The sequence below is a fragment of the Gavialis gangeticus genome, unplaced genomic scaffold (genome assembly GCF_001723915.1).
Source record: "Gavialis gangeticus isolate Ggan-Ray unplaced genomic scaffold, GavGan_comp1, whole genome shotgun sequence".
NCBI lineage: Eukaryota > Metazoa > Chordata > Crocodylia > Gavialidae > Gavialis > Gavialis gangeticus.
Genome location: NW_017729032.1, coordinates 143,527,774 through 143,543,130, shown reverse-complemented (window position 1 = coordinate 143,543,130; position 15,357 = coordinate 143,527,774). Strand labels below are relative to the sequence as shown.

The window sequence follows — 15,357 nt, the reverse complement described above, 5'->3', positions numbered from 1 at the left end:
GGCAGGAGTAAGAAGAGAAGTTGCCACTGGAGGTGAGGGGAGCCAAACAGGACCCAGGTGGCTGCAGCTGCACCAGGAGCAGCCCCGCCAGAAAGCTGTGCACACTGGCCACAGCAGGGCTGGTGGGCATGGGCAGCATGGCCTGGGCTGCCCTGGGTGCAGGCTCAGCCCCTTGAGGAGCACCACGGGGGCAGCTGAGGACCACACTGTGGGGTGAGCTTTGCTGCATGTACCCCCTGTCTCTTCCTCACTCCCCTCACCTCCAGCCAGCTTCTGGGACCTAGTGCTCAGGCAGCCCCTGCCAGCCATGCATGGACTACACCCCTACACATCTCCCCAAATGGCAGGGGCTGCACCACAACCCTACCCTATGATCCCCGGTGGCCTGGGATTGACCACCCATCTTACTCGTGAACACTGCTCTCAATCAGCCAGCCCACGGCCCCATCCCACATAGAGAGTTTTGGTGAGCTGTTGCAGGGGGGCAAGGCGAGCTGCTGACCAGCCTATGACAACTCATCAAAACTCCCTATATGACCCCCAGTCCCAAATAATTGCCCACCCCTGAGCTAAACTGTTCTCACTGGTGGCAGATAACAGGACAAGAAGCAATGGTCTAAAGTTGCAGCAAGGAAAATTTAGATTAGATATTTAAAAAAAACTTTCTCACATGGAGGGTAGTAAAGCACTGGAACAGGTACCTAGAGAAGTTGTGGAAATCTCCATCCTTGGAGGTTGTTAAGATTCAGCTGGACAAAGTCTTGACTGGCATGATCTAGTTGGGGATGGTCCTGCTTTGCAGAGGGGGTTGGATTCCATGTCCTCCTGAGGTCCCTGCCAACCATAATTTTCTATGATTTTATGAACTCCAGAAACACAAATCTCTGGAATATTAGACCACATTCAGATCGATACAGTACAGGCCACAGTCCCCGTGAGTGTGGATTTAAACTGAATGCTTGTTTCATATAAATGAAAAAAATGACAAGTGAAGTTATTTTTACCCTAAACATAAAATAATTGGCTTCATATGGCCTAAAGTACATTTTGTTAGGTAAGGGTGATAAATACTGAGCAAACTGAGTTAACAAGACAAAAGAAGCAATTAGCCTTGGTGGGGAGGTGTTACATAAAAATATATAGCTTCTCTTCCCCCACCCCACCCCCCACAACTGGGAAGATATTTATATACAACTTCCTTCCCCCTTTCCCTCCCCCTATTCCCTCCCCACAAACCTCGCCTTGTAAAAAAAAGCTACTATATAGACAGAGACCGTCAAAAAATGAGAACCCAACATTTTTTAGTTATATATATTATATAGCTTTCTTATATAGGGAGAGGTTTGGAGTGGGGGCGGGGGGAGGAAAGCTGAGGGAGTTGGCTGATGACACTGCAGAGCCACTTGCCATCATCTTTGAAAATTTATGGTGATCAGAAAAGGTCCCAGATGATTGGAAAAGGGCAAACATAGTGCCCATATTTAAGAAAGGAAAAAACAGGATCCAGGGAACTTCAGATCAGTCAGCCTCACCACAGTCCCTGGAAAAATCATGGAGCAGATCCTCAAGGAATCCATTTCTAAGCATTTGGAAGACAAGAAGATGATTAGGAACAGTCGCCTGGATTCACCAAGGACAAGTCATGCCTGACAAACCTGATTACCTTCTACAATGATGTGACTGGCTCTGTGAATGTGGGGAGACTGGTGGATGTGGTGTACCTTGATTTCAGCAAGGCTTTTGATACAGTCTCCCACAGCATTCTCTTAGGCAAGCTAAGTAAGTACAGGCTAGATGAATGGACTGTAATCTGGATAGAAAACTGGCTGGAGCATCAGGCTCGGAGAGTAGTAATCAATGGCTCAGTGTCTAGTTGCCAGCTGGTATCAAGTGGAGTGCCCCAGGGGTTGGTCCTGGAGCCATTTTTGTTCAGTGTCTTCATCAGCGACCCGGAAGATGGCGTAGAGTGCACCTTCAGCAAGTTTGCAGATGACACCAAGCCAGGGGGAGTAGTAGATATTCTGGAGGGCAGGGTGGAATAATCTTATGCATCAGTATAGGCTGGAGGCTGACCGGTTGGGCAGCAACTCTGCAGAAAAGGACCAAGATTTTTCTTTCTATTCTTCATTTAAGCTGGGGGAGTATGGGCCCTGCAAGAAGGGGAGAGATTCCACTATCCTCAAGGCCCAGGATACTGCAGTGAGAAGGATCTGCATGTAAGCTGCCAGGTCCCATGTCACTGGCGAACTTACCTGAGTTCAAGTTACATATCCTGTGTTCTTCCTTAGTTCTTTTTTTTTTCTTCATGATGGTCTGACAGGAGGACTGTTAGGGCCCTGGGGACTATCATAATGGGGAGATAGGCATGAGTCAGCCACGAGCCTGTAAGTGCAAAGCTGAGAAAGAGGTCACTTGTTGAGATCCAGGGCATGGCAGACACTTTAACATCTGGGTGGCGCATGGACGGCATGCAGGGGAGGTTGGAGCCCCAGAAGATGGACTAAGTCTGGCGCATTGGAGTCTAGCTACAGTGGATTTGAACACCTCCTGATTAAAGCACCATCCAACATCGAGTTGTGGCAGGTGAGAATTGGGTAACCCCTTTGCACAGCTAAATCCAATGGACTCATCTCCATGGCCCGGCTGAGTCGGGCACAGGGCCACCAGGCCCCGAGGCCCTATCTTGTACTTCGCCAACACTTCCAAAAGGAAGTACTAAAGCATGGAGCCATAGCAACATTGCCGTATGGCAGCGTGTAGACTCCTATCGGGTTCTTAAAAGTTTGCCCATCATATTTTTTGCTCTATCCAATAAAAGAAATAATATGCATGGTTTTGTTTTTTGTTTCCTTTATCCCCTGACAGATTGTTTGTATATTTGCTTGTATGGCCTATGCAATTCTATGTTCTCTAGTGAAATTCTGTTAAAGGTACTGACAGTAGTCCATGTTCTATGCATTGCATTACCTCTAAACGAGGAGGTGAGGGTAATGTGGCAACCCTTCTGTCCCTCACAATCTTCCCTTGATTTACTGTTAGTTCTGCTATTTAATAATAGGCTGCTTGCTTGACCCTTATTTACATGGAATCTGGTGCAGTATCATTCATTTTGTGCCTACAGTGTCTAGAACTACCTCAGTGTAAGATGCCATGTAAATAAGGGTCAAGCAAGCATCTTATTACAGATGTGGCTTGGAAGTTCTCCAGCCCATTTAGGCAAAACTGAAATAGTTCAGTAAGAAATGTTAAAGAGAATTATTTTACTTTAGAATACAGTTTATTTTGGAAAGTTTGGGATAAATCAGGAAAGGCACAGGCAGGGTATTGCAAGTCAGCCATTGGAGTAAATCTCACTTTGGGCACACTTTCCTCATCATGCCTTACAACCTGGGAGAAAGTATACTGAGCAAGTGCTTGGCTTCTGTTTCTCTTTAGTAACAGCCAGGGTTTGAATTACAGGGGAGCTTGGATCCCCCCTGAAGAGACAAGAGCTCCCCTGTAAGGTTTGAAAATCATATCCTGGGGGAGTCTCCAATTTTATTATGGCATCATGATAGGCAACCTTTTTTTTTTTTGCAGACCTCCTAAGAGTCAAAGTGTAATTCGAACCCTGGTAACAGCTTTAGTAATGCTAACAGCTTCAGGAAGATTTCTACCAAGGGCAAGAAAAGTGCCAACTGCTTAAGGTCTCAACAGGGGAAGCAACTGAAATCTAAGATGAAGAGGCCTGTTTTTACCTGGGATGCTCCTGTCACCAGTCTCTGAAGTGAAAGCAGTAAAATAAGCCTTTGGGACAGTTATTTGTCCTTTATTCCTTGCTCCCTAATTCAGTCAGAAGATAGAGGTGGTGCTTCTTGGACTCTGTTCTGTTTAATCCTACAGGTTGTCTGGGATTTGGGAAGGGGGTTACTTTTCCTCTCAGCACTGTTCTCTCTCACCAGGGGGAAATGAAGTAACCTACTAACTGGGAAGGCCTGGATTTCAAGGGGGGTACAGACCTGATTGATCCTGCACCCCCTGCTGGTCTCCCAGTACTTAGTGCTGTGATTCCTGCCCCAGATCTGCTGAGGAAGCTACTTTGAAGCAGTCACACTATGTGGTCCAAAGACTCTCTGAGCACCACTTCTTTCTGGGTCATCTGGGGATCCCTCCTGGAGGAAAGAGGGAGCTGAATCCTATACTGGACAAATGCGACTGCTCTACACCCTAGGAACAGGATTAGCTTTCTGTGTACAGAACAAGTCCTCGCTGGCATGCCCTATACCTGAAGTAGCTGTGCAGGGTAAAATGTGTGAATGCTTTCCCAGAAAAGATCCTCCTTCAACTCTGGTGGTAGTGATGTAGCATTTTGGAATTGCACATACTTGTGTCTGTCTTTGTTCACCCACACAGCCAATACACAGGTCCAGGCTCTTAGTATCTCAATTACTATGGCACTCTTTTCTTTGCCTTTGACCAATGTCATCTTGCTGTTCTCATACCCACCCAGAAGGCTGCTGCAAAGATCATTTCCTATCTTGTGGCTCATAGACCTCCATCATCTCTGTCCTTGCATCCTTTCACTGGCTACCCCTTCTCCATCACATCAGGGATAAGCTTCTTGTCTTTACTTATAAAGCCTTTCATAGCTACTTCTACCCCTGCAAAAGATTTGCCTCAATGTTTCCTTCTACTCCCCCACCTGTGTGTATTCATCTGTTGTCTCCTGTTTTATATTTTGAATGGGATTTCTTTGATCAGGAACTGCATGCTCTTTTCTGTTTGTCTTGGACCATGACTGGGGCTTTTAGGAGCTGTAGTAATACAAATAAGAATAATAGTTGTCTGTACACCCACAAGTGCAGCTCATAGGTGGGGTTAGGGTGGTGCCCTTGTAAAAGAAATGTCTGAAGTTCAGTTGTTTAAAACTGCTGCTTTGGTTTTCTGGATATAGGCGCAGTGTGTGATAGTCTGTCCTTTGAGAGGAGTGTTTTAGGGCCCAGGGTGAGTCACCGAGTGTGTGACATGCAACAACTGGGACAAAACATTGTTTTGCACTTTTGGAAAAGTTTCCTAATGTATCAATTTTATTGTGAATTTTATTTTTTAAGGAGCTCTGGAGAAGACAGTTGATACCTCAGCTAGGGCTATCAAACACACTCAAGATGATTTTCCTAAAAAGTGTAGGAACTTAGGCTTCGTAAATATTCATAGTTGCTGTGGCTAAACTAAAATGTTTTCAAATCATACCTTAAGTTAAACCAAACACAATGTTTTAACAACATAGATTTTGAGGCAACTTTCACCTTAAGACATGAGACACTAGAGACATTTAACTGTCCTCTGAAAGTTGTCAAGATTTCAAAAATGTTCCTGTTCCACGTTAGAGCAAAACAGGGAAACTTCAAAGATACTTTCATGAACAAATGGGGAGAATGAGAGTGAGCGAGATGGAACCACCCAAAAAAATCAGTCACCCAGTGATTAGGGGATTTGCATGTAATGGATGGGAGAGATGCTACTTCAGCGTCCTGAATCTGGGCCTTAGTCACAGTTGAGTTCCCGAATAACTGGGCTCTTAGTGATTCTTATGTGATTCCCCCCACCCTCTCTCTCTGTCTCCCCACTCTCCCCTCTTAACCTGAAAAATTGTTTCCTGATGAAAGAGGTAGTGGTGGAGTGATGCTGTAGCCATGATGGTTCAGGAAATATGCAAGAGGCAAGGATTTTTGTGGTTCATATCTTTCATTGGACCAACTGCAGTGCTGGAATAAATTGAGACAAGCTTTCAAGTGCACAGCATTCTTCAAGTATTATCAAACCTGGCACACTTCACAGGAAAGTTTCGGGTTTGAAGGCCCTGCATTTTCTGATGAACTAAATGTTTAGTCAGAAATTCCCGACTAGTTCTATTAGATAATATCCTGAAATGGACGGCTATATGAGGCCCAATCCTGCTGTCACTGAATTCAGAGGAATCAGAATCTCATCCATAAATTTGGGGCAAAACTTTTTTCAGGTTTATTTTTCTGGTTATTGTTTTTAATGGGGCAGGATTCAGCCAGCGTTAGTGATATGAAGACTGTACTTGCTTTCGTTTCTATTGGAATCAGTTGAATTAACTAATAATATATTATTCTGAGGTGCATTTATCTGCAGATAACATGTCAGTGAGAAACTAAGGAGAGGTCAGTGGTTAGCAGTGGTAGACTGCAGTCAGGCAGAAGACAGAGCAAATTTGCACTATATAGACTGACCGCATCAGAGATGTATAGCATAATCTTTCATGAGCCCAGGCTCACCTCATCAATGAGACACTAGTTAGTTTACTTGAAGAATGGAAGCTGCATAGCTTGATTTTTTTCCAGAAAGTGGTAGAGGAAAAAAAGGAAAAAATGTACTTTTCATGGGTTCCTTAATTTTCACAGTGAGATTTTTTTTCTTTCTGCTTATTAATGCAGATATCAATTTAGATTTTGTTTGCAAAAGGTGACCAGTTATTATTTGCTCCAGAACAGTTGTTACAACCTAATTCACATCTTAAGCAGTTTTCCAAGCCATGTGTGTGTCCCATTTCAATGTGAACAACTTTCCCTCCTACGCCTCGGGTGGGAGGGAAAAGAATTCCCAATTCCCCACCCAGAGGTTAGTGTTTACTTTTGCTGCTGCATTTCGAATTTTGCAAAATTGTGCTGACAGCTTTTCCAAGCATGTCCTAATATTTGGTCTCCCAAATTTTCCATTCTTTTGTTCTCACAGTGACTTAGAAATGATACTGCAGCTAAATGATGAAGATCTTGTTAAACAGGAAAATACCTTATTAAATATATTCTGTCTTTCAAGAAACAGAATTAAACATATTTTTCCCCCAAAATGTTTTTAAGTTTGTATACATCTGGCATGATCAGGAGGTCTGTTTAAAAAAATATATAGGCTAGCTATTGGAGAACTGTAAGTCCAGGGGATTTATCTTCCTCCGTTGACAGCTTGGTTATCTCTTTAGCAGGCTTTTAGAGAAGAGTGTGAAACCTGTATCTCAGCTAGGAAAGCATACAATGTATAGGGATTGCAGCATGTCCTAGCAAAGTACCATATTTACTCAAATCCAAGATGAGGAGGTTTTTTTCAACATATAAGGGGAAAGCCCCTCATCTTGGATTCAAGGACAAAGTGTGTGGGGGTGGGGGGGCGGTGTTAGGGGCAAGGCAGTGGATCCAGCTCTGTCCCCAGCCTGGGCTCTGGGTTGAAGTTGGAGCTGTACCTGCAGTAGCTGACCCCACTCCCATCTGCTCCCTGCAGCCTTTGCCACCTTCCTGTCACCCTGCCAACGCTTATCCTGATCAACAAAACTGGCTCTGGCCCTGCTTCAGCCCAGGACATGGAGCACATGGTGGCTTGGGCCCCTGCCTAGCCAGGCAGCAATGGTTGCAATGGCTCCAGCTTCAGCGCTGGCTGGGGCTGCCACTGCCACAGCTGCTGCTGGCTGACCAGGCAGGGACCATAACAACTGTGTGCTTCCTGCCCTGGGCTGGAGCGGGGCCAGAGCTGGAGCCACCATTGAGGGTTAAGAAGTAGTGGGGGCAGTCAGGGGAGGCAAGCAGAGCAGGGAATGGGAGACAAGTAGCAGGGAGCAATTGATGAGGGTCAGGCCTCCTGTCTCCCCCCACCCCCTGCCCTCCTGTTGCTGTTTACCCTCAGTTATGGCTCTGGCTATAAGACAACCCTCCAATAATTAGATTCTGTCACTGGAAAATATAACATGTTTATAAATTTTCCAGCTTTGGAATCTAATTTTTGGGGTGTCATCTTAAATTCAGGGCCAGGATTTAGGTAAATGCAGTGTATTTTATGCTGACACTGGGTATGGACAGATATGTACATGTTGTCCATGTGGCAGTGCTGTCCATGTACTGTGCTCTTTTCATCTTCAGTCTGCAGAAAGTAAATCTGCTCTGAATCAGACTGGGTTGTTGTTGGAGTCTTGTCTTCTATGGTGGATAAACCACTTACAAGAAAATCTGTTCTTTATTTGCAAGCCCTTCCTTTGCAGTAAATTAAGAAATGCAACAGTTGATTGTTACAGAGATTAACTCTGAGATCTATTGAATACTCTTTTGTTTTCATTATAATCCTCCTTTGTCTCCATGTGCAAAAGAAGAAAGAGTATATAAATTGGCATTTGCTGTAACAATTTTATAACTAGTATCCAGTGCATTCAAACAACTCTTAAGCAAATTGAGGAACTTTCTAGAGATGTTTTTATTCACTATTGACAAATAAAAGGAGGAGATCCAAAATGCATGCATTAAATATAACTTTAAATGTATATTTTGTCCTTTATCAACCTATTTGTAAAACCTGAGATCTGCTCTGTAGCAGTTGTGTTAATTTCTTTTACAGTCCTTTACTATGACTGTAATTATAGATTCACTGGGTGCATCTATGTGAGACACTTTACTGCACATTAGACTAATCAAACGTGCAGTAAAGCATCACTGTCTACATGTGTGCAGCAGTTACTGCACAATATATTGGTCTAATGTGCCATTACAGGTACTAGAAAAATGGCTCATTAACTAATGCCTAGTACTGCATGTTTAGACACTGACCAGGAGCAAATTGCTCCCAGTCAGTTGAAAAGCAGGAGGCCACAAGGGGCGAGGAGAGCTGTCCCAGCTTGGCAGGACACTGCTTGCCAGCTACATGGAGATTGGAACTTGTCCCAATTTCCATGTGGCTGGGACAGCTGTCCCAGCTGCTGGGCAGCTGCCTGCCTGCCCAGTGAAGACCAGGACCTATCCTCCCAATTTCCATGTGGCTGGCAGGTAGCATCTGCCTGGGCGGAGACAGCTGTTCCCACCCTCAGTGACCCCACTACTGCCTAGGCTGACAGAGCAATTTGCTCCAAATCAGCGTCTACACATGCAGTATGGCACATCAGTTAATATGCCATTTTTCTAGTATCTGTATCTACAGGTACTATAAAACAGTGTATTAAACTAATATACTGTGCAGTAATTGCTATGTATGTGTAGAAGGCGATGCTTTACTGTGCATTAGATTAGTCTGCACTTTAGATTAATCTAATGACCAGTAAAGCATTTCGCGTAGCTGCATCCTCTGGTGGAAAGTTTAAATGGCCTAAAAAGAAATTTCCTTTATCACTTTAGGATGTGTATTTAGGTTTAGTTTTCCAAAATGAGAATGTTAAGAAAATTTCAAAAAATGCTGATCTTAGTATGCCAAAAGCAGAAATAGTTCATGCAGTTACACTCTTTATCATTGAATCAACTCACCATGCTTCAGAGCATAAATAATACTATTAGTGAAACCAATTTAATGAGAGGATAGGACCTAATATTTTCTACAAGCACCTTGTCTGAACTGAAAGCACTGTAATAAATTCAGACTGTTAATTTTAATCAGAAAATCAGCCATGGCACTACAATTTACCAAAGTCTCTGCAAGGCATTCAATACTAGTGTGTTTAATCTTCTTAGTGTTTATGAACTGTAAAATATAAAAATTTGCAGTGTCTGGGTATACACATTTTTAACTTGCTCAGAGGGACATTTTAAAGAAATATTATTAATAGTTTTAATTTTATTTTTTACCCTGCTGTAATAATACTTAAAATGTTGAGTTCAATATTTCTTTCCATACTAAATTATCTTTCTTTTTTCTTTGGGAAACCCTGATTTCTTTTCCCATTTCTGTTTCTAATGAACCATGGAATTAACACGACCTACATTTGTTTGTTTATATCTGCATCTGATCACCAGCATCCCTCATGTGTTCAGTTGGTAACTCTTTCTTAACAGGAGACACGCGGAGAAAGCATGAAACACTGCTTTTCTGCAGAACTCCTTCCACTTCTTGATTTACACTGGATTTTATGCTGATTCACTGACTAAAAGAAGCTGTCCTGACATTGCATCTTTTTAGTGGCATAACTGCATCCATGCTGTGGCTTTTGCTGGTATGGAAGTGCCATAAAAACCTACACCCCTAGACAACATTACCATGCCTGCAAAAGTCTCTAGTTCAAGCCTGGCCTTTATTCCAGTGCTGCCTCTATTTCCTCCATTGTCCGTGACATAGTAATTTAATATAGATCTATACCAGCAGCATATTATGATGCAGTCTGGCAAGGAAGTAATTCTTCCCTCATCCTCGTTCTCATGCACTTGGTGAAGGATTTAATTGGGTGTGTGATCCTTCATAGCTAGACCCCAGGTCCATTAGTTCACACAGGGAGATGGTGGGTTCTTAGTCCTATATGAAGGGTTTTTCTTACAAGGGAAGGCATGCACGGTAAGAATGAAACATTGTTTTCCTGCAGAAGTACTTCCACTTCTTGCAAATCACAATCCAGCCCAAAGTCTTGTATCACCTCATCTTTAATAGAGAAACCTGCTCATGCTGTTTCTCTCCGTTCCTTTCTTAACACACGCATATCAGACTGAAATGTATTGGGGTGGAAGAAGAGGTGGGAGAAAGAGGGAAAATCATCATAATGTATTCTGCATAACAGTCAAGTTTATCGAGAGACTAATAAAACAATAATTTTGGCAGCAGAGAAGTTCGGAGTGATCCAACTTAATGCATGTATGTCTGTGGTCCAGATGGTAAAGGCTCAAGCAGAATATCTAAAGTAATCATAGTTAAAAGCCAGAAAGGGGGGGGAATCCTCATCTGGTTCTTTTTATATGTCTTGGTTATGGACTGTTTTTGGCTAGGGGCCAAAGGCATGATAGTTTGGATGGTGGATAAGTGAGTAGTGTGGCTCAGACTAAGATCAGCAGCTTTTGAAATGAATTGGATCTTGATTACTGTCTCTTTTGAGGGGAAAATGTGTTCAGAAGTGAGACAGACACTGAAGAGGACAGAGAGCTAGCTTAATCTAAGGATATGCTCTCTTCACAGACAGAGCTAGTCAAAGCAATGCCCAGTTACCCGTGCATTTCCTACAAGTGCGGGAATTCTGTCACGGGGAAGAGAGATAGTAGCTTTACAAGCTTAACTTGGTGTGTAGTTAACTTAGCCATGCACAACCCCAAAATCAGCTAATAGATCTACTCTCATCAGTCTCTCCATAAAAGTGGGCCTTATGATTCACAGCGACCCTGACAGAATCCTCTCCAAAATATTCTTTTGATTCTGTCCAAAGTCCAGTATTGGCTGCAGAGGTCTCTCCAAGGGGCTGAGTACTCTGGCGCTGAACAGTGGGACTCTTCACAGGGTTGAAGCTGAGCATATCATTAATTGACCTAATGGATAAGATTACTTAGCAGCTTGTAGGGTTCAGTCCATACTGAGTTCCGTACGATGGCCCTACTCATTACACTATTTCCCTTTGGAAGGGAATCCTGACCCCACTGAAGAAAATAATTGTTTTGCCATTGAGTTAACAGGGCCAGGACTTTGGCTTTGGTCTTTTTTATCTTACATCAGCAAGGTGCTCGAAAGTGGAAATCCTGAAATGAACAGTTCAGTAAATTGTGGAAAATCCACACAGTCCCAGAAATGTTCAAATCCTGGGAGTGTCTGTGGATCAGAGCTCCTGGATATCAAAGCACTCTCCATTAAGATTTGCTTCTACAAAATAACATTTCTTTTCTAGAGAGGAGCAGGAGATGGTAATGAATTTACATTTTCAGTGTTGTAATCATGGTTTAAAAAAAAAGCTGTGTAAGGCATACACAAAGAGAAATTCATTCTTTCTGTTTAGGCAGGAAGACATTTTTGTCTGGCCCTCCTGCATTTATGAAGCATGGACCAGAATTACTGAGCTTGATCATTGCAACGAAGTGTTGCAGCTATAATACTATTGATTTTTTTGCCTTATAAAATATTTCCAACAATTTTATCTTGCCAAGCCCAATGCTTTGAGTGTTAGCCTATTAGTGTATTTCTTTATTACCTACCTAGATCTATTGGTTGGTTTAAGGGGGATTTTTGCTTTCTTTTTTGGCTTACACAGTGCATTAAAATTGAGAGTGATTTTTTTTTTGGCTTGTACTGATATGAAGTTATAATTTACATAGCCCTTTACATTAGCAATCTCATCATCATATTTGTGGTGGTTTTGCTTTGTAAAAAAATAGCTTTCTTGTATGACAAGGGTCTTCTTCACAGTCAGATTAGTTGACAACCAGTGGGATTTATAAACTGGATATTACAAATGGAATCGTAGTTCAAGTTGTGTTGTAAAGAGCAGGAGGGTTTCTCTCCACATGGGACATGGCTGCTAAATCACGAAGTCCCAGTGCTTTATAAAGCTCTTTGCAGATATGCTTATCCAGTTTGATACTAGCAAATTTATTTCATCAGGTTCTTCTGTAGAAAAGATACTTTTGCATCTCATAATAAATTATGGTAGAGTTTCCCTAGTCCTCCTTTACGTTTTCAAATGATTCATTTAGGATATCTTCATTGATTGGGTAAGCAGAGCTGGAACACCTTAAGGGAGGAGAGCCATCTGGTTTCCTTGCAACTTGGAGCCTGCTGGCAAATATTAGGTTGTTCCAATTTAGAACATGATGAAGTGGGAAATAATGGACATTCTTGAAGAATCTGCAATGGGATCAGCTGTTATAGGCAAAAATTGGCAGGTGCAGTATACTGTGCTGGCTCCCATAATGGTCCCATATTGAAGAGTGCAGCTGAGAAAATGGCCTTCTAATTGAACAGTATCAGTGACTCCCAGCAGCTATTCTCTGCACTGTCAGTAGCAGAACATCACTAATTGGAGGTTATTGGTTGACTGGTAGAGCCTGTCAGTAAATGAAGGATTACAGCATGTTGATGTTTATTTTCTAGATACTAGCATATTCATCACCTCCTATTTAGGAATTATGTTCTGTAAACTGGAGACGGAAGTCCAGAAGACTTATGTGGACTTGTGGGGAAAGTGCTGGCATTATTTATTTATTTACTTATTTATATTTTAAAACATTGTCGCAGCAATTTGGAGCCATCAGGCTGTTCAACAGCATGATCTCATTGCCATTACCCTCATTGTACGTTCCTCTCACTTGTTGCATCTTGTTTTTAAATTGGATCCTTAATCCCTGCCCTGCAGACCTTTGTCTTTCAATATGTTTATGCAACCAAGCAGACCCCATGCTTGTCTGGACCTTCTGGATGCTACCATAATATATATAATAATCATCATAATCATTTTATCCTATACAACATTTAGTATATTTGATTTTCTCAGCCTTTGGCTTTAGGTATCATTTTCCTGTATTGCTTCTGTTCATTAAATATGAAAGCTTATTGCATGGTATGCTGGTTTAATATAAAGGTTGGTTGGCTATACAACACCTTTCTCACCAGCTCTCTGTACACTTTGAACAATAAATCTGTTGTCAGTGAGTTTTGCAAGGAAAAAGCCGATTGATTCAGAATGCACCTCATAGAACTGTGAATATTGTCATTTATCTAGGTCCAGAGACTGTCCATATATGTACAAAAAACTCTTTCTTACCCAAATGATACCATCTGGGAAATCAGAAACTTCAGAGCAGTGGGTGCTCCATACTTCACGTTTTCTGCATTTCTTAGGACCAGGGTGTTAAAATGATCACGAGCAGTTAGTTGAAAATTGACTTTGCCGTATCTTACCTTCTCCATAAACTGCACGCTAAATCTCAAACCCTTGGAGAGGGTCCTTGGAGTCATTTTTAATGTTTTCTATTTATTGCTTCCTTAAGCTTTGAGAACAAATAGCCCTTCCTGTACAAGCCAGAAAGATGCCTGCCTGTTACTGTTCGGTTGAAGTGGCAGTGTTTAAAAATAGCCTTTGCTTTATTCTCATATCAAGATAAAAACATTAGTTATGTTAGAAATGCAAGAAAAAACATTAGAGAGATTTTGGAAGAAATGCTTCTGGACTGGGACTCTACATAGCAAACCTCAGGCACATATATTATTAATGATGATACTGGGAAAAGTGAGGTAGTATAATGGAAACGTTAGCGTGCTCTCCATAGCCACACTGTGGCTAATGAATTCTGACAACCTTTACTTGATCGTCTATATTCCCCGCCACTAGAATAAAATAGTATATTTATTAAACACCAGTGGCGTTGTTAAACTTACCCAGACCTTAGTTCCCTAGAAGTTGAGCTGAAAGGGGCATTGTCCAGTAGAAAGAAATCTAGCATGCTGAACTGTGTCTAGAACTAGGAGATGAGAGAACTCCAGACTTCTTATCCTGGCTCTGACACTGGTTCCCTTAAACATGTTACTTGGAGTCACACCCTGAAAAATGCACTGTAGGTTTGAGTGCTTTCCTTTTTGACTGTCTGCTTGTAGACCAACTGATCTGAATTCTTACCCTGTGGCATCTCTTCTCTGCTGTGCATATAAGTTGCATCTTGAATTTTTATTTTATTTTTGGATATTCCCCTTCAACCAGACAAATACTATGCTGTTCCTGCTGTAGAACCCTGGAGAGCTGAAAGCCGGCTGCTGCCTCAAAGAGTAAAGCATTCTGTCTTTTCCAGCTCACCCTAACCTATCCAATACAGGCCAATAAAATACAAAAATAATGTTATTGGTAATTGCCAGTACTTGAAGAAAAATTTCTCAAGTGCACAGTACAGCCCCATTGACTTTACTAGGCATATGCCCAATGTATGTGCAGGGGTATTAGAATGGTAGACTTCAGCTGTTGTGTTTTTTTTTTTAAATGCTGGGAAAGGTTAATGCTTTTGTAAATGAAGTCCCACTGCCTCTCGCATGAGCGCAGAATTTGAACTCACCAACTCATAGGCAAGATGTGACAGCTTTTAATGTTCCTCCCTTCTTTTTTTCCCCCCTTCCTTCCTCTCTGCACTTAGCTCAATGAATCGGCTAAGCAGCTTATTGAGATGGACAAGACGTGTTTAGCTGCAGCATCTGGTTGTGATGTCCCCTTGCCATCTGACACCAGCACAGCTGTAAATTTGACCCAGTGCTCTACTTTAAACAATACTGGAGCAGTCAGTGCCATCCAGCGGCATATTGACGGCAAGAAGAATGCCAAGAAGCGCCACTCTTTCACAGCTCTCAGCATGACACACAAGTCCTCCCAGGCCCTGAATAACAGGCACTCCATGGAAATCAGCGCTCCTGTCTTGATCAGCTCTAGTGATCCTCGTGCTGCTGCCAGAATTGGAGACTTGACTCATCTTTCATCCAGTGCTCCAGCCCAGGTAAAAATGCACAGATTAACCTTTATGCTGAGCTGAGACCGGGATGAGACCCAATACATAATGCTATTTATTATATCTGTTCTATCACAGTGACCTACACATTAGCAAAACAAATGGATGTGTTTTATGCATAATTACATATTATGCACAGCATTTTGTTGTTTACTGCCCTTTC

At 42.3% G+C, this 15,357-nt stretch overlaps 1 protein-coding gene across 1 annotated transcript in view; it reads left to right on the top strand.

Moving 5' to 3' along the window:
• Positions 1–15,357, top strand: part of SH3RF3 (SH3 domain containing ring finger 3) — a 162,651-nt gene that overhangs the window by 49,967 nt on the left and 97,327 nt on the right. The window contains exon 4 of the mRNA XM_019523841.1: positions 14,829–15,182. Coding sequence (XP_019379386.1) covers positions 14,829–15,182 — 354 coding nt within the window. The remainder of the gene's footprint in view (positions 1–14,828; positions 15,183–15,357) is intronic.